Source organism: Botrytis cinerea, chromosome 9, assembly GCF_000143535.2.
Source record: "Botrytis cinerea B05.10 chromosome 9, complete sequence".
Lineage (NCBI taxonomy): Eukaryota > Fungi > Ascomycota > Leotiomycetes > Helotiales > Sclerotiniaceae > Botrytis > Botrytis cinerea.
Genome location: NC_037318.1, coordinates 1,431,097 through 1,450,582, shown reverse-complemented (window position 1 = coordinate 1,450,582; position 19,486 = coordinate 1,431,097). Strand labels below are relative to the sequence as shown.

The 19,486-nt window shown below is 43.8% G+C and overlaps 6 protein-coding genes across 6 annotated transcripts; 3 read left to right on the top strand and 3 right to left on the bottom strand.

The window, feature by feature from the left end:
- Positions 1-98: 98 nt before the first annotated feature.
- On the bottom strand, positions 99-1,743 carry BCIN_09g04090 (hypothetical protein). The gene is made up of 3 exons (XM_024695109.1): positions 1,357-1,743; positions 1,007-1,224; positions 99-881 (listed from the first exon to the last, which is right to left on the bottom strand). Exons 1-3 carry the CDS (start codon positions 1,646-1,648, stop codon positions 528-530), a joined length of 864 nt encoding a protein of 287 aa, XP_024550902.1. The 5' UTR covers positions 1,649-1,743; the 3' UTR covers positions 99-527.
- A 150-nt stretch (positions 1,744-1,893) lies between these two features.
- On the bottom strand, positions 1,894-3,915 carry BCIN_09g04080 (hypothetical protein). The gene is made up of 3 exons (XM_001551484.2): positions 2,947-3,915; positions 2,643-2,878; positions 1,894-2,565 (listed from the first exon to the last, which is right to left on the bottom strand). The coding sequence occupies exons 1-3, from the start codon at positions 3,356-3,358 to the stop codon at positions 2,002-2,004; spliced, it is 1,212 nt and encodes a 403-aa protein (XP_001551534.1). The 5' UTR covers positions 3,359-3,915; the 3' UTR covers positions 1,894-2,001.
- Positions 3,916-5,311: 1,396 nt separating this feature from the next.
- Positions 5,312-8,013, bottom strand: BCIN_09g04070 (hypothetical protein). The gene has a single exon (XM_024695108.1). The coding sequence runs from the start codon at positions 7,131-7,133 to the stop codon at positions 6,099-6,101; it is 1,035 nt and encodes a 344-aa protein (XP_024550901.1). The 5' UTR covers positions 7,134-8,013; the 3' UTR covers positions 5,312-6,098.
- A 601-nt stretch (positions 8,014-8,614) lies between these two features.
- Positions 8,615-12,666, top strand: Bcfre7. The gene has a single exon (XM_001551489.2). It carries the CDS (start codon positions 9,607-9,609, stop codon positions 12,409-12,411), a length of 2,805 nt encoding a protein of 934 aa, XP_001551539.1. The 5' UTR covers positions 8,615-9,606; the 3' UTR covers positions 12,412-12,666.
- A 705-nt stretch (positions 12,667-13,371) lies between these two features.
- Positions 13,372-15,487, top strand: Bcmrs6. The gene is made up of 3 exons (XM_001551490.2): positions 13,372-13,497; positions 13,592-14,658; positions 14,838-15,487. Exons 1-3 carry the CDS (start codon positions 13,424-13,426, stop codon positions 15,143-15,145), a joined length of 1,449 nt encoding a protein of 482 aa, XP_001551540.1. The 5' UTR covers positions 13,372-13,423; the 3' UTR covers positions 15,146-15,487.
- Positions 15,488-15,764: 277 nt separating this feature from the next.
- Positions 15,765-18,483, top strand: BCIN_09g04040 (hypothetical protein). Its single transcript, XM_024695107.1, has one exon. It carries the CDS (start codon positions 15,935-15,937, stop codon positions 17,288-17,290), a length of 1,356 nt encoding a protein of 451 aa, XP_024550900.1. The 5' UTR covers positions 15,765-15,934; the 3' UTR covers positions 17,291-18,483.
- Positions 18,484-19,486: the final 1,003 nt, after the last annotated feature.

The window sequence follows — 19,486 nt, the reverse complement described above, 5'->3', positions numbered from 1 at the left end:
TCTTGGGGGTGTTTAGAGAGATGGAGACTTGTGGACGTTGAGGCACGTTGGAGTATGCTGAGGACTTTGATAGGGGCTGGATAGAGGGGTGGGGTGGATGGTGAGATGGATATATTGAGGTTTGGGGATGGAATGGGATGGTATAATATGATTTGATATGATATGATATGAGGGTGCTGTGGAGAGGATTGTGGAGGGTTAGTGTGAGTGTGAGTGTGAGTGTGAGTGTGAGTGTGATTGTGGAGTTAAGTAGTTGATGGATTTATGAATTGATGATACTCGACTTTTCAAGCTTGAGTATGGCAATGAATTCATAATTTCATGAGTTGTTGTGGTTGTGACTTGGACATGGGTTGTTTGCTGTCACTTATATCGTTCACTTGTGTGAAGATAGAGGGATTTGTGGTTTATGCGTTGGGCATGTATTGTGAATATAGGGTTGTTTATATTCTACTCATCGAGATAAGAAGAAAAAAAGAAGAAAAAGGTCTATGTATACATGTATATGTGAAGGGAGCTCCCCCTCGTCAATATTGACGCCATCCATTAGCCTCCTCTCCAAATTGCACCGGACGAAGCGTCGACCCCGCAGATTCCGAGCCTGGAAAATATGAACCTGGCATCGATGTACCCGAAACCGATTCCGTGTCTTCTTCCTTTTCCTGCTTCGCTCTGGGCGGCGGGGGATACTCTTTTCTGCGGAGGAGAAAGATGACCAGGAGAGAGGCGAGATACCAGAGCCAGAGAGAATGCACGAATAGTATGTACAGATTCCCGATTTTGGAATAGGATTTTGGGGCTCCGGGGGTGGATATCCCGCTGCTGAGATAGGAGGCGTGGGTTAGGCAGGAGGCGGGGATGCAAAAGATGATTAGTCCGATCTGATTTGAGATTGAGAGAGAGATTAGTTTCTTTTTTTTTTTTTTTTTTTTTGCCCCTTTTTTTAGGGGGGGGTTTGTGCTTGAGGTTGGGGTTGGGATTGATAGGTGTGGGATAAAATACGTACAAAGCACGCGAGCATCAGATTGGTGAAACTTTTCTTGGGCACTTTATCTTGGGGGTCAAAGTGACGCATAAACCAACGCCACCAGAGATATATAGTGAGAACGACGACGTGACAGCCTACGTAGTAGAAAGCGAATGCCGCCGTCATTAAGGCGTAGAAAGCGGCGAGATCGCTGGGTTCTGCTTGCATGTTGGTTGTGGCGACGATGTAGCCGAGGGCTAGGGGTTTGGTAATGGTGGGTTAGTTTTATTGTTTATTCATTTGCGTGTGTGGGATGTTTTATCACGTAGTGATGAAGTGGTGAAGTGTGGGAATCGGGGAATGGGAATACGAAGAGAAAACGATCTTACGGTTAAGGTCTAGATGGCAGCCCAATCCATCTCTTGCGTTGGGGTTTTGATCGACTCCGCTGTCATTTTCGTGGCCGCTCGATACGCAGTATTGGTAGATGTAGATTTTGTAGGTGATACTTGGGGTTTCGATGTCGAGGATCGAGTTGTTTTTGCCGGGGAATTGGCACACGAGGGATATGAGGATGAATAGGATTACGATGATGGAGGCTGTGGTGACGGTGCAGAGACCGCGGTAATAGCTACGGGCTGGACCTTGGCGTTTTTCTTCGGGGATGTGAAACCATTTCATCGTGGTGATATTTGGGATGTTTGTTGTAGTGCTTTATGTTTTACTGAAGATTCGCGAAAGTGGAAATGGTAAAGGAGCAGAGAAGGAAAGCAATCGTGTGGAAACTTTATAAGACTTCCTCGTGCTAAATGCTATGGATCGCAATTCATGAATCATGAAAAGGTATGACTTGTATTCGACTTCTATCTGACTCCTCCGAGTCATGCCCAAATATTCTATCAAAAGTTCAACGAAAGAATAAGGCATGAAAGTTGTGAAATTTATTTGGCCCGCCCAACTCCTCCAAGTCATCCTAAATCTAGGAATTCAACTAAAATGGTATAAAAAATCATGATATTGCAGATATGCAATTTTCAAACATCAGATTCTCTGAGTTGTCGTCGTTCGCTGTCTCTTCCTTGCTCTCGCTTCCCCTTGTTCTTGCGCTCTCCAGACTGTGGTTGCATAGGCATCGGCATATCATAGCCATGACCATAGTATCCTTCATTTTGCATACCGGGATGAGGATATGCGGACATACCATAAGGAGGCATACCATACTGAGGCACACCACGAGGAGACATATCGTGATCATCGTCACTAGAATCTGAATCAGCAGACTTCGCTGGACTACTACGTACATTCGTGTCGCCGCCTAGAGTCTCTTTTTCTTTGAGCTCTTGTGCATCGGCTTCTAGGGCTTGAAGTTGTCGCTTAGCGCGGCGACGCTTGGTGCAAGTTGTGATGGGAATGATGAGGACGTTGAGAAGAAGGATGATCCAGAAGAGATGAATGATGATGAGGTAGAGAAAACCGGGTGTGACGGATATTTTTAGAGTGGATTTGGAATATTTCATGATTTGGTTGAGCACGTAGACGGTTTGGTAGCAGAGATAGGTTTGGAGTGCTGCAAGGGTAGCGAAACAACCTGTAAAGATCTAGGGGGTGACATATTAGGAACTTGATTGGGTTGTGTGAATTGCGTAGAGGGGGGGGAAAGGAATGGGTGACTTACGGAAAGTACGAGCATAAGTATCTTCTTATGTGGCGTGGCGGTAGCACCGAACCACAAGTTGAAGAAACTTGCAAAAATTATCAAGAGAAAAATGGCGGCGACATATGAAGCGAAAGCCGGGTATGCGTAGTTCTGAAAGAGACCATTTATTGTCATGATAGGACCAGAGGCATCGTATCCAGGAAGAGGGGGTATGAAAGTTGAATTGAGGGAAGGGAGAATGTGATAGGTCAATGCTGCGTTAAAGAAAAGGGTGTTAGATATGCGGTTTCATGACAAGAAAATAATATTTGGAGACACATACCTTGTCTTGATTGATGACAAACATCCGTTATGGTCACAAAATTGCCAGTTCCAGCAGCAACGCCCAAGATACAATAATACCATAGATAAATCTTGTAGGTGAGATTGTCTCCACTTCCATTTGTTGCATTCAAACCTCCAATAGTCTTACCAGGAGCAGTAGATATGGTAGTAAGCGTAAGGAGTTGAAGTGCTCTCTGATGATAGCACGCAAGAGCGAGGCCCGGAATCATCAGGAGAGTGGTGATCGTGAAGATGCTGAGACTAGCGAAGTACGAAACGCAGTTTCTTCCTGACTTCCAAATCCCTGGCATACCTCTTCGCTCAACAACTTTCTCCTTGGGAACGGCGCCTTCTTCTGGAGATGGGTTCAAAGCGGCCTTTTCCGCCTCATCTTGGGCTTTATCAACCATGATGCGAACAGGTATATTTATTTGACTCTCCGAGACTGGTTCGTGGGGATGAAATATAGTTAGTTGTGTGAGAAAAGAGACAGCTGTGCAGGATTATAAAGCTTTATGAATTGGAGTTTGGATTCTACACGAAGTCATCTAAAATTCCGCATTGCCTCGAACTAGGAAATTACACACTAATATTATTCACTTCCTGCTCAATCCGAAACACATAAGATATCCCAGTGGTGCACTCGTGTGTAAGTGAACTAGGGAAAGATAGAATTTAGTATGCAGAATTTCGATCAGTGGAAAAGGGGCTGAGAAGAATGTGTCAACTTTTGCGGTGATGTGATACTCAGCGAGAATATCTCCCCCTCTTTTTACCAAAGAGGTTGATTGGGCGGGATGTACTATCAAGTCCTGAATCCTGATTCAACTATTATAGAACTTCGAATCGAGTCATGCACTACTCAGAATTCACTCAGCCCTGTCATTCGCATTTGCGAGTCCATGTGCGCATGTGATGATGAGAAGATTGATATGGAGAAATTCTCAGGAAGGGAAGAATGACTGTCACTGCAATACAATTGGAAAGAGAAATGAGCAACAGGTGAGTTACTTTCATGCCAAATTCAATTAAAAGCACAACCAGCTTTTTTCCTCTCTGTATACACACTGTTTGATCGTACTAATAAGTGACTTGAGAACAGACTTGGAAGTACAAGCCCAAACAAATGTGCAAAAATAGCTTCGGGTCGATGGAGATATTAATTTTGCCGTGTCGGAAAATCTAAACTCACAAAATGTTATTTTTAGAAAACCTCAAAAAAGGGTGTTAATTCTACAGGACTAAAATTCAACCTCTGCAGGTGGATATGCTCAACCTTTCGTTTTGGGAACGAGAGCCACAAAAGCAGTATGAATGTATATGCTCCCAAATCCAATTCTCATCTTCATCCCGCCAAACATCTTTGCAACCAAGAGCAAGGAAAACATACAAAGTAACACAGCTAATGATTGTGGTCAGACAGCTTACAAACAAGAGCCAAATTCCCCTTACTACCGATATTCTGTTTGGCGATGCAGTTGCAGAAACCGCGTTCAAGACTTGTGAAGGTAGTTGGGAGATAGCCGTCGTTGCTAGTATGAGAAATATGAAGGCAATCTGATTGAAAATTTGAGTTAGAACGTAGCGTCAACGAGAGATGGAAGTTGGATTTTTAACAAGATTGCAAACAGATAGAGCGGTGCATTGTTTCCTAATTGTGGAGAGCTTGAATATGAAGATTATAAATGGTGAGGCAACTATAGACATTGTCGACAAGAGGAAGTAGACCAAGAGTCTATTCTTTCCCATCTCTAGAACTTTAGAAGACAAATCTTGCATTTCCGGTCGGATAAATTGAATTATGATATCTGTAGAGAGCTGTCAGATTATACTCTTTTGCGGTTTCTTCGGAATCAAATAAGATACTTATATCAGACATACCTGAAGGCTGCGCGGAGCATGTAACATTGTGTGCTGCCGACCCAGACTGGCTATGAACAAGGCAGGTTTTCGTTACGTAGAACTCTAAATGGTCATGAGTAGAGGGATTTGTTTCGCCCCTCTCGATAGCATCTTCTACTTTGAGAATTGATAGGCCAGGAAGTGACACATATATGAAGATAGTAAGGAACAATGGCATGACGAGAAAGTACATGAACAGCCCTGTAACTCTAAGTTTATGGCGGTACTGAAACAAATGTAGATGCATATTTCAGATATGCTGTTGCTTCAAGTTATGAGATTTGCTATGTAATAGATTAATCTTCAGGCGTATTCCGAACAATGAAAGAAGAAGATGCCGATGGTGCACATGTACATGTACAATATAACAGAGGTGCGTACACCACCATGACACGAATAAGTTATTCACAAGCTTCGATGTGTAGAGTCACTCGATGAAAAAAGTCTCATAATAATGGTGGTGTAATGATTGTTCATTATATAAATACCCTTGCAAGCCTTAAACTATGAAGGACACATGGCATTCACCTGAAGTAAGTTATCAAAATACTGCTCAAAACAACGAGTAAGTCAAAGGGGTCCCGAGTATCATCAGAATTGAACGCACATGCTTCTATACTAATTAGTTTCTGAAATTTTGAAATAACCCTGACGCCTTTCACATACAATATGAAATAAAACATATCAATAAGATCTTTGGAAATCGCGATTGATCGATATTCATCAAGGAGACTTCTCGAGACTAGGACGACACAGAACGGTATATGGGAAGGTGAGTCAAGTGAATCGCGATATCCGCCCAGGTCGTAGGTGGCCATACAAATCGATTGCTTCATGTAGCTAATCCTCCGCAATTCAATTTTAAGACGAATATGTGCTCGTAAATTTGGGGACATAGCACCTCAACTGTTCGTAAGAACGAACTTCAACTCTGAAAGTCGGGAACTGCCTTTTGTTTCTTGTATCAGACAAAAATATCTACGACGATGCGCATGTTGCCGCTGAAATGACACAGGCGATAATGCTTGAATTCAAGCTTTGGGACACATTGATCCTGACCTATGATCAATGAATGATAGGCAAGAATACAGAAGTAGGCAATTGTTAGTTTTGTATACTCAGGGGCATGAGAAAGAACCTTTGTTGCAAAATATTGGTTTCCGGAATTTGACTCTGAAATCTGTGTTCATTCTTCACTAAGAGAATGAATACTACCATATCAAATCTCTTCAATTAATATTTGTACAATCATCCACTTAGCAACGGACTTAACTCATGCCATCTTGTTTCAGCCAGCTCCAAAACATGCTTCATCTCATCCTTTCCCACAGTAGTTCCACCAACTTTTGACAGTCCCAGTATTTTTGGCTTATCTGCTTTACAATCAACAACCATCGTGATTGACTCGTCACATAAGCCCTCCTCGAATGTATCCGGATCTGCCAAAATCCAGAATTTCTTATCCTTTCCGCGCTTTTGCTCTTTTGCCCTGAATACTAAAAATGTGGCAGCGATTGGCAGTCCCCTCAAAGTTAGTTTTTTCGACAATGATACCTCGTCATCGCAAAGAATCATCTCCCGGTCTGCGTCCCAATGTGCCTTTGGCAATCTAACATTCCTCAAAGCAGATACAACAGCGGCCCAAGCAGCATCAAGTGGATTTCCATCGAGCGAAATGAACAAAATATCGATATATAAGGTCCAAAATGCCTTGACTTCGGGTTCGACGGTCTCTGGCTCTTCATCATCTTCCATTCTATCCTGCTCACTCAGATCAGGTGATTGATACCAAATCCTTAAATCCTCATCATCTACCATGCGCGAACTGTGTAATAATGAATATATTCTTGTGCTTAGGCTTTGTGCCAATGTACTCGGTGGTTGACCAGGCAAGAATGCAGGCGAACATCCGGTAGCTAGCTCAATGTTTGGAACTAGTAAATCCAATTCTTTTGCTTCATTGTAACCTGGTCGCGACGAGGGAGCGGTGGTGGATTTGTCGACTCGGTACGTCCCAACATTGCTGGCAAGTAGAATTTCACCTCGAACTCCGCAGACAACGGCGGTATCTCCTATACGTACTACTGCGCTACCTTCGGCATGTGTGAGTGAGCCGGTATTGATGTGTGGAGCGCGAAATTGGGTTGGCGATCGACCGTTTGCACGTTTCGATGAATTGGTTGGACAACTTGGTTGGAGATGTGCGAGAAGGTATGGGTGAGGAGAGAGCTTTGCGAAAGTCTCGCGAGGAAACGAAAGAGTGGGTTGAGCTGTAGATGTCATTGTTGAAGGTTGTATTATCTATCCACTTCGAATTAATTATCACGAGGCGGAAGCTTTACTTTATCAATTGAATGTCGTCGGCTGAACTTTTTTTCCTTTTGGAGCTAAAATTGCTAGTTGCGGCTGTAGCCGTGCCATCTTAGCCAATGAAAGAGTCGCTGAACGCGAGGCTCTAAATTTGACAGGACGAGGCTGAAAATCGGCAATGCTGGTTCTCGACTACCAAGAAATTCGTCTCATCCATGTGCCATAGTACCGTATAGTTACGGAGCAGTGCAATGCATCCTACCGCTCATTTTTCAACTTTCCAGACTAACTTGAAGGGAGGGTGTCATATTCGTTACCGGTTCAGAGAAGCCTTCGTCAACTTTCGTACCTGCAGGGAAAAGACAAGAGAGATAAATGAGGGGTGTGAAATTGTCTCAGCTATCCCCACTTCAGCAGCAGATCAACCCTTGGTGAAGGGGGTCGAATAGAGGCCCAAAGACTAAGAGAAGTCCAGAGTAGATGTCCTAACTGCTTAACTGTGATCAGTCTTTTTCTCGCAGACACAAATTTGATGGAGCATAGTCAAATTTTCTCTCAATCACAAATTTTATGACTCGGTTTGCTAGGAAGTCGACTGTCATCAACTGCCGATCACATTAGTTCGGGACGGATATCACTGATAAGCGCTTTCCATGTTCGTTCATTCAATGATATTGGAGGTTAGATATCCCATTTCAGGATATAGCTCTGGGGTCTACTGGACATGTATCGGAGCACATGGCTAGATTGAGTCAAAATCAAATAGTTCTCGATTATGTAAGCTTTTAATACTTCCCAATTCGACGATAGCACGCACAGATTGGCCAGTACTGGCAAGCCATTCGTTATTGTCTTTGTGATAATGAATAATTGTGATGAAGCGGTAGGAGAAATGTTGATGAATCATGAGCGGTTCCAACATGTTATACCTCAACTTCCTCCAATATCCCTATTATCGGGATCCCACCAACGATCAGTTGTTGATTTTACGGATTCTTGAGGGTGATAATTGGGCAACTACCATGTACTTCCGATCAAGAATCGAGTTTATCCGGCAGATGGTTACAAATGTGACCTGAACTGTGCAACCCTACCAAGTCGGGGGATATCGAAAGTTGCAGGGGCCCCTATCAGCAGCTAAAGTTTAAGCGAAGCAATCAACGTGCGTCTGTTGGCGCTCAGCATGCACTGCAACCTTCAAAAAAATCGATATACGCGTGGTGGTTGGTTGAGACAACTACAGAGTCATCAAAGATTTTGCAAAATTACACAATGGCGGGGGGCACGTTTTTTATGTCTCATTGGAGAAAGCCATCCTTGAAGTTTTATTGGGCAATTCCTTTCGGACCATAGGGAAAATCTTGGCCCTGAACTCTGCTCAACAATGCTTTTTCAGCATGTGCCCTCGACCATGCATGCGTATCACACTCACAATGCTGAGATCGTGCTGCATAGAGTACTTCCCTTCGTTCTCTGTTGGGCATGAAGAAACATTGCAATCAGTGGGATCTAACAACCTCCGTTCAGGTATTGTTGTTATTAACTCCTCAGATCATCTACGCACGTCCTTAACATTCTTCCCTCTGTATATCATTTATTAGGCGGGAATCACTTGCATGATATTCGATAACGGAAACCGCGGCACCTTCCTAGATAAAGACAGGCATATCCGTTTTGGGGTCCAAATCCTGGACTCGCCGCCATCATCCTGGGGGTGGTACGACCAATGCCAATATAGAACAGGCCGCAATTTCTGCCAACAATTACCAACATTATACACTACGTTCTATCAATTTCACATCGCCACCCATCACATCAAAGTATAAGGAAATTCAAGATCCTCACCTTGATTTTGCTAACTCTTTCTGTCCCTGAACGCCATTTGGTCCCGGGTGTGCGCATACTTCGAGGTGACCGGATGCAATAAATCAGTGGTTGCAGGTGATAAGGTGACAGATTTACTCCACCTGCAGGAACATTGTGGACCTTGGCATACTAATTATCGGGCATTCCCCACACCGATAATCTTGTGATATTTCAATATATCTTGCCCTCCAAGGCTTTACCCGGAGGACTGTATAGACTTGTCGTGTCTCGCTTTCGTGGAGATCTATCTTAACGTTTCATCATTACTATCACCCGTTCAAAACTTCTGCGTCTCTTGAGAAGTCTGGAATTTCTCTTCAGGTAGCAAATTCAACATCTTTGAGACGCACCGACTTAGATAAATAACATTACACTTTGCAAGACTCGATGTTCGTCATATATGCTAGATTCATCGATTTGGGGTCTCGACCGTTTTGAATTTGATCTGTCAAGTCCTTTGAACATACGCTGCTCGGACAAGTGTAGGTCGACATATATCGAGTCTGAAGTGGATATTCTCGATACAAGTCACCTATTATCTCGATTTCTCTGGGAAACTTGATCTACCTCCAGATCTACAATGGTTGATCTTACATCACAGGGAGTATCTGCTGTAGGCGCTGCGTCTCAGGCCGTTCAGAGTCTCGCAAAACGGATTTACATCCCATTCACGGCTACTAGCCCTCCTGGCTTGATCGCAGCTAATACGCTGGACCCATGGAATAAAGCTGGGAAGTACGCGCTGGCATGGACTTACTTTCCAGTGGTTATAGTCTGTCTAGTCGCAATAACTAGAGCATATCATCTTTGGACCGACAAGCTGCGACAAGCATACCACAAAAATGAGGTTGAGAAACAATTGGTACGCTACTATCAACAACAGCAAGATGAATATACTATGACGAATATTCACACTGGGGAATCAGAACAGCAATTCTTTCCTGCAACGACTCTTGACGAGAAGCCATATATTGCTGTCACAAAAGGGTCGCATTGGTCATCAATACCATTGATAAATGACACATTAGCATTGTTTAGATGGGTGTTCTATCGTCCAATTCCAGAACTCCGATACAAGAAAAAGCTTGTCACTGCATTCCCATCCTTGGCGGTTGTCGCCTTGCTGATAATTGGCCTTATTTTTGTAACACTCCAGTGTTTCTTACCCCAACCTCTCTATTGGGAAAGCATTCGCTATGGATCTCCCCCACTGGCTATCAGAGCAGGCATGATGTCTGTGGCGATGACCCCATGGTTAATCCTCACAGCCATGAAGTCCAATCTAATCTCATGGATAACAGGAATAGGCCATGATCGGCTTGGCGTCTTTCATCGATGGGGAGGCTACTTGTGTCTTTTCTTGGCTCTTGTGCACACGATTCCCTTTTACATACAACCTGTATGGGATGATGGAGGAATGACAGTTTTCGGAAAACTTTTCCCAGCCAGCCGTGGCATTATCTATGGAACTGGAATCGCTTGCCTGGTACCACTCGGATGGCTCGTTATTGGATCCTTACCAATCGTCCGAAGGCTCGCATATGAACTATTTGTAGTTCTCCACATCCCCGCAGCGGTAGTTTATGTGGCCATGCTGTTTTGGCATACCAATAACTATCTTACTTCCTGGAACTACCTTTATGCAACTGTTGCAATTTGGGCTCTAGCTTATCTTACACGTGTCGGTAATTTGAACTGGGCAAAACCATGGAGGAATTCATTTTTGATTGGCGATGAGGCTGCTATCACGCTGATGGCTGAGAACGCAATTAAGGTGACCGTTCCAACACAAATGACATGGAGACCCGGTCAATACATCTATCTCCGAATGCCCGGAATTTCTGTATTTGAAAACCATCCCTTTACTATCTCTTCTCTTTGCAGTGAAGACTTCCCATCCGAGTATGGCGAGCAATACAGAGATTGTACTATGGTATTCAGACCATTTGGGGGGTTTACTAAGAAAGTTCTCGAAACTGCTACTCACAATGGCCCCTTCAAAACATATCGTGCTTACCTGGACGGGCCATACGGCGGTATGCAACGAGAACTTGCCGCATTCGACACTGTCATTCTGTTCGCTGGTGGGAGTGGTATCACGGCAATTGTTTCACAATTACTAAATTTAATCAAAAGGATGAGGGATGGTAAGGCAGTCACTCAAAAGATTGAAGTTGTGTGGGCATTAAAGAGACTAGAATCTATGGATTGGTTCAGAGAGGAGCTTAGAATTTGCCGGGAATATGCACCTCCTGACACTATCAATTGTCAATTTTTTGTAACGACTGCAAAGCGATACTCAAAGATAGACGTTGCCGGACGAGCTCAAAGACCACTAAGCACAGCATTCCACGACAAATTAGACGGTTTTGTGGCGGGTATCGCGTCTAAAAGAAACTCGGCTCTCATTCGTGATGAAGCTCAAGGCAATGAAGAAAGAGAAAGAGAGTTAAGAAGGGAGGATGAAGATGCTATAACATCATTACCACACTCGAAACATTTACAGCCAAGAGTACACCCTAATGTACAAACTTCATTTCCACCACCACCCACGACGGAGTCTAAGTCAAAAAACTCAGAAAAAAGACGTTCTCTTTTAGCAGCGCTCTCTCCAGATTCTCACGAGGCCACTCGAAAATTCTTGTCGCCACTAGGGTTGGCCACAAAACCACAAAGCGATTCTAAAGAATCATTCCATTTCCCAGTACCTCCACAACAGCTAGATGCCCCTCATTTTCAATACGCTCCGCCCTCTGCGAATCCCAACCGAGCTAGCTTTGTTCCTGATACAGCACGCAATAGTTACAATCCTCAGGACCATATTGACGATCCAGCAGAAGCATATAATGCCGAGATGCAATCCTCAGAGGAAGGTCAACTCTCAGATCAATTCGCACCTCGAGAATTTGCATCTACACCGCCAGCAAAAGACCTGCCGAAGTTGTCAAGCGAGGTAGAAACTACGCCTTCTTTGAAGCCTCCACAACCCGCCCATTTGCGGCAGAAGTCTGAGGAACTAAAGCTTCAAATTCCAGAGTCAAATTTTCAACATAGCATCCCAGATCCAACCTTTGACTTCGGCTTCCCATCAACACCTACCTTGTTCCAGAAGAATCTGATGCGTTTTGCTTTTGTTGCACCTAAGAAAAAGGAGGGTTGGACTACTGAATATGGTCGACCTGATCTAGGATACATGTTGAAAGAGATGGCTACCGGGGGACCTGACGGGCATGGTATCTTTGGGAGGAGAACATGCGTTTTCGTTTGCGGTCCCCCTGAAATGCGCATCAATGTAGCAACTACGGTGGCTAAGCTGCAAGCGGATATCTGGGGCGATGACAGTAAAGACGAAATTTTCTTACATACGGAGAATTATGCCATTTGATTTGATCCTGATTGTGGGCAGGTTGATTGTACGGAACGGACGATCATACGATCAATATATTTTTAACGGACGGCGGTGTTTGGGTCAACGGGAGAGGGCCAGAATCCCAATACATCTTATACCAATGGCATCAAGGCGGGCATTTGTGGGCATCTCTGCTTGGAGTGCACACGCAACTATTATTTGTAATCTATCACAGGCTCATCAGTCGGCACTGTTTATAATCTCAAACAATTAATGATCACAAACAACACATCTCCGAGTTAAATTTTGAATTTAAGTGCTACATAAAAATAAAGTGTCTATATGCTGTGTAAATCTGCGACAAGACTTATGCGGTAGCAATACTGTATAACGAGGCGAATCAGGTGAATGGGCGACCGTTAGACCTGGCCCTCCGATAGACAGGCAGATAGAACGTTGTAGTTACTATATCCATGTCGACCAGAAAGAGGCACGGCTTTTGTATTCCCTGAGATTCGGAACCACGTCAACGTGTCTTGTTATACTGCATGTCGAAAACCTGCAGCATCTGCATCTGCAATTCGAGAGCCTTGACATCCAGTCTTCGTGATTGTCGCTGATCGAAAAACCTTCCACTTTATGCCTGATAATACCCAAGGCGCCGAAAACAAGTTCCAGCCTTTTGAATATTTTCCCTTCGCCATTTAATATGTAGCACACCTTTACGAACCGCTTCCTTCAGAACATAGTTTCCAGAGCAGTAGATACAGGACGCTGAATTGGTCTTTCGTCCAACTAGAAAAATCTACTGAAAGACTTTTCCGTACGACCGCATCTTCATGAGAAATGAGAAGATTTGAATTGTGTCGGACGACTGATTGAAAAAAGAAAGAAAAAAAAGTTTCGCGGGAAGTTTATCAAAGCTTAGAATGTCAGAAGCTAAGCCCGGTTGGGCTTGGTAAGGTTTTAGCGATCGGGCTAGTGAGCTCAAGGATTGACCCACCAAGCTTCAATTATAAATTGCACAAACTTTTCGTAATCGAGAAAAATGGAATCGTTGAGCGAAACGCAATGGGACTTGGTGATTGAAGGAACTGGTTTGAAGCATTCATTGCTTGCCTTGTAAGTTCACAGCCCTACACATCCTGCTGTGGAGCTTGGTCGCGGAACACGCGGCAATCTCAAGAAGGAAACTAACTAACATAGTACCATAAAGAGCCCTCTCTCGTTCAAACAAAAAGATATTACATGTCGACAATAATGAGTACTATGGAGACGAAGAAGCAGCCTTTAGTCTGCAAGAAACAGATGCTTGGGTGAAGCGATTTCATTCGCAGAGCGGCACATCAACGTTCAGAAATGCTTCTGCAACATACAACTCTACTCTCAAAGAAAAGCTGGGCTTCTCGAGAGCATACAATTTTACCCTTTCACCACAAATAATATACACGCGATCACCGCTCCTATCTGCCCTCGTAGCTTCAAAAGTTTACAAACAACTCGAATTTCAAGCTGTCGGTAGCTGGTTCTTATATGATGATGCAGCACTGAAACGTCTGCCATCAGGTCGAGAAGATATCTTCCAAGACAACAGTATCGACAATCGCGCCAAGCGATCACTGATGAAATTCTTGAAATTTGTCGTGGATTATGAGAATCAAGTTGAGGTTTGGCAAGGCAAAGCTGAGATGGGGTTGTCACAGTTCCTTGCAGATGACTTTAAGCTTCCCGAGAATCTGCAGATACTCATCGGAGCTTTGACCTTATCACTCGATACACTTGAGGAAACGAAGGTAGAATATGCGCTGCCGAGAATTCAGAGGCATCTGACATCGATTGGCGTCTTTGGTCCTGGATTCGGGGCTGTCGTACCTAAATGGGGTGGTGGCGCTGAAATTGCGCAAGTTGCGTGTAGAGCCGGTGCAGTCGGTGGCGGTGTATATGTTCTTGGGACTGGCATCCGCGGTTCGACAATCATTGAGGCGCAAGGTGTCACTGCACATGAAGTCGATTTAACGAATGACGAGAAGGTTAATACGAAATACATTACTCGAATTGATAATGATGCACCTGCCGCTGGAATCCGGGTTGCCAAAATCATGGCCATTGTATTATCACCTTTGGCATCCCTTTTCACTAGTACAGTGGAAGGCTCTCCAACCTCTGCCGCATCTGTGGTCGTTTTCCCAGCGAGAACCATAGTAGCATCCGATTTCAGTCAAGATTATCCGGTATATATTATGGCTCATTCTAGCGAAACTGGCGAATGCCCAGCAGGTCAATGTCAGTATCATCCTTTTTCCTATTTACCCACGCACGCATTATATGATGAACAAACTTTAAAACTTATCTACATTGTCTGAATTTCATTGAAGATAATACTAAAACTTTCTGATCATGTTACTTCCATTTCCAATTCATTCAAGGCTTTTGCAAGTACAAACAACTGATGATGGATCCAGGCATCCTATACATTACTACTCTTCTTCCTGAATCTTCGACCACACAGGCCGGAAAGCTCCTTCTAGAGGATGCCATCTCCAAGCTTCTCGAAACAACGGAGGGTGATGGTGGGCAAGTGCTTTATAGCGTACACTACGAGCAGCAAGGAAGTAAAGACAAACTAGACCTCGCCTTCAACGATCAAGTCTTGGTAGAGGTCGAGGAGGAGTGGAAAAGGGTTTCTGGTGGGACTGATGAAACGTCATTCTTGGTATTTGAAGAACGTAATGGAATGAATGATGATGATGCTGAGAGCGCGGAATACTGATGAATCTATCAAGGAGTTGTGGGGCCGTTTTTTGGAGCTCATGAAGCGCTTGTAGACTCCATTTACGAATATGATGATATCATGAATTTTGCAATTTAATTTTGTCTCAATCCCTTTGCTTCTCTGCGTGATGCTATGCTTTTCCAATTGGAAAAAAAAGTTCAATGGCATTATCTGCCACGCCATGCTGACCAGAGTCTTGGATGTGTAGACCTTATTAGTAATGATAGTCACCGCTCCTGGTAACAACTGGTTTCTTAAGTGGTCGAACTTCAACCAACTTATTTTCAACTTTCGTATTGTTATTTCACAAAGTAAAATTAACAACGCAACAGGTCTCCACTATGCATATGGAATTTCCATTGTTCTCACTGAGTTTGTATCTTTGGACTGATGTGTGTGATTGGATCTTGTTGAATGTTTGGAAAGAAAATGGGGAGTTGTTGCACTCTTGACGGAGGATGAAATACCACGAGTGTGTATTATCACTGTCTTCTCTTGGATTTTCCGACTCTTGTTGATTTGAATCTCTGGAGATTGTCCCCTGGTGGATTTCTAATATTATCTATTAAAAAGATTCCAGCGAATCAATTGATGTAGATTATGCTCTGATTGCTCTGATTGCTTCGGTGGTATCAAACAGGGTCTTATTGAGGCTGAATCCAGCTGAGGTAAGCTTCTACCCCACACCACCAGCACGTTGGATGTATATACTTGATCTTGCTGAATGTTTTCTTCAGTCCTAAATAGAGTCTGGTTCCCGTAGTACTGGTTATACCAACTCCTATCATGGCGTCTCAAAATGTGTCAGAAGATCACTTCCAAAATCACCTAGAAACTGTCCGGTTTTTGTTTGACAGCAAGTTAGATACAATGGAAGCTTACACTACAAAAGTCATTGATATCTGTAACAAGGCTCTGACATCAGGAAACATACGCCACCCTCCGATAACACATCGGATTAAGAAATGGGAGTCAGCTGAGGGAACTCTCCGGCGACGCCAGAGAGAACGAATAGCTCGACAACGCCTTCGTACTGTAGTTCAATCAAAGGGTTGGAGTTGGCCGGACTGGTGCCGTATTTTGGGCCAAGAGCAATGTGAGGAAGAGATAGGACCATTCCAGGGCCCTCAACAAATCCTCGATGCTTTACACGATTTTAGTGGCCTGCGTATCTCGCTTTACTTTCCAGGAGATGTAGAGCGAGTTATCAGCCTGCTAAGTAATAGACTACAAGTCACCAGTAAATGGCGCAAAGATCAGGATTCTGACATTGCACAGAAGCTTGAAAATTGCATCGAGGTACTCAATGAGCCTGGTGCGGCTGGAAAAGCAGCAGACCTCGTGAAGGGGGAGTTTCCAGGCTATAGAGCGACCCATCTTATTGTGAAACTGGCAACTAAGGACATTCCACCTGCCAAAATCTCCCCTTGGAAAGACATTAAAGTTGAGATCCAAATCGGTACTTTGATAATGCACGTGTGGTCTGAGATAGAGCATGACATGTTGTATAAGCCACTTGCATCGCAAGATCAAAAGATATCTCGCGAGGAAGAGCAAGTATTGGACATTATTAACGGCATCGTGATGACAGGCGAAGGTGCCCTACGCCAACTCGAAACATGTATAGAAATACGGCAGGATCAACGGACAAAAGACAAATCTGCGTTCGCAATAAGCCATCATGAACTGGGTGTCTGGATCGAAAAGTACTGTTCTGAACGTGCAAAACCTCTGGTTTCACATGACTGGAAGAGCTTGCCTGAACTTTTTGAGATTCTGAAAACGACTGGTGATCATCAGCACTCCAAAGTTGAATCAATCGTTGATGAAATCTTCCAAGATCAAGATAAAGAAGTCCGTCGCGATAATATCTCTCTGTTTATGTTACAAGTACTTTGTAAAGGTACATTTGAGGCCCAGCCTCCCTCTCTAGAACTTAATGGTGCCGGGATGCTGGGCCCGATTGCCCAATTCTGGGCTACGCATTTTGTGCATGGTCTTAATATGGCAATCTACCTGGGCGTCGAAGACAGGTTTCTTTGTGTAGATGACACACCTAAGCCATCAATGACAAAGATTCTTGATATCCTCCATCCTTATCATCCGTATGTTCGTTCAGTTTACAAACCTTTTTGTTCTTGACACCTCATTTTATCCCATTTTCAAACTCTATTTCTGTATCTGGGGTTACGGGCTCAATTTGGGTTCCTTAATACTGTTCAAATTTTTTTAACCTCTCAAAGATTTACCTGGTGGTCACATACTGACTCCCCAATCTTGTAGTCGTTGCGGAGACGCCGCAGATGCCCAGACTATCATTTCTTACTGCCATGGGCTTCTTAATCGCCAGCGCGATCCATGGGTCATACTTGCAACTCTCTTATCGCGTACCATCGGCATCATTAGAATGATGGACTTCGGTGATCTACAAAATACTCTTGTGCCCGGAATCATGACCAGGTTCTTTACTCTCAAATCAGTGCTCCCGAAAAACTTCAGCCCTCAAACTAGAATTCAAGACCTCGAACAATATTGGATCACTGGGTTTGTAAGCTACTATTAAGATCGAACGTCTTCGGCGCTATCATACGATGTCTGGGACGAAATAAAATTACTGTCTGCCGAGTCGAAAAGTCCAATCGAACAGCAGTTCTTCAAACCTTCAAAGTTGTGGCTTTCTTCCGAACATCCCGACTCAAGATCATGGGAACTTATTGATCCACCAATTTTGACACTCAGACTGCTTAGGCCTGAGGTTTCGGCGATAATATCTCCTGAATTGCGAGAATCATCGGACAGCGTAGAAGGCATTCTAAGTCTCCTATACCGACTTCACTCTCGAGGGAATTGGGCGCAAGTAGAGGAGGGTTACAAACTCGCACGCTCCCTAGGGCGTTCTTCTATTTCCGATGATTCAAATACTCACCTCGTGACGCTACAACCGGATCCCACTCCAAGCCCTGAGTTAGAAATTCCCATTGTTTCCGTAGGGTCAATCCGCGACAATACAGGGCAACGGCAAATCAGTTCACGACCGATTATACGGCGAAGAAGACACGACGCCTTCTATTCAAGCTAAAATCACCCAATCGTGTATTATTCAATTACTACTTATCGAAAATGACTTAACCCTTCTCCCCTTTCTTCTCAACACGCGCTTCAAAGTCTATATGATTACACTCACCTACCAAACACGATATTGTAATCTGTTTAGAAGTATTAATCAATGGAAAGCATCACTCAATATGATACCCGAACCTTAAAAATTAAAGTTGGTAAATGTTTGGTTCATTGAAGCAGAAAGGAAGCCACGGTAAAATTATACGGTCTTTACATTTCTTTAAACATGAACTGCAACGGTGCAACATGAATAGGCTCGATAATATTGCTTAACAAACTAGTATCAATGGTTTCGAGTGCTGATTCTGTTGGTGCTTGGGACTTTTGTAATTCTAATTAGGTATGGATTTAAGATTAGCTCTTATTGTTGTGATCTTTCTCACGAAAGACAGCAATAGGCCAATTGTCCCTTACGCTCAGAGGTGTCGAGTTTGAACGTGCCCGTCACACTTTTAAAACTGCCCGCCGCCATTCCTCAGAATTCGACTCTTACCTACGCTTCCTTGGTCTCGTCTACGGATCGAGCGCAATGTTCGACGCCGAACTTCTAAAGCATTCTTTCACAATTATGAGCTGCCAATGTCATAAGATGCGGATTAGATTGATACTATAAATATAGCCCACGTATTACACTAGGCATACTTTGGCATGCTAGTCGAGTTTTCTCATCATGCTGCATAGATCACATCCACGTAGACTGTGCCTTCGTGCCACGTCAGCCGACGCCAGCTGTCAAGAGCTTTCTTTGGTATACAGCAACAATATGATTAAGTCTTTCGACAAGAAGTGGAGATCTAGATCAAGAGATGCATCAAAGGGAGTTGGTCCATCGTCAGATTGAACACATTTTACAAGCCACCAGCCTTTCCACTATTACATTATATACTCCATATTGATACTTCCTATCACATACGACCATAGACTGAAGAGAATTGGGCATCCCGTCCGCTCTGCCATACACAAGCTTCAGATCGGTGGATTAGTAGTTGGGTGGGTGACCACCAGCGAATCCCCACTGTTGTATGTTGAATATCATTTTGCATTTTTTGATGCAGATTTTGCTGGTGGGCGACGGCGGGATGGGATCGCAAATGGACAGGTGTAAATTGACATTCGGTGAATGAATAAAGAATGGTCGAAATGGGATCAGAGCGAGTGATTAAACAGCGACTACGAGGAAAAACATGCCTGGCATGAAGATGCACCCATCTGTTGGGA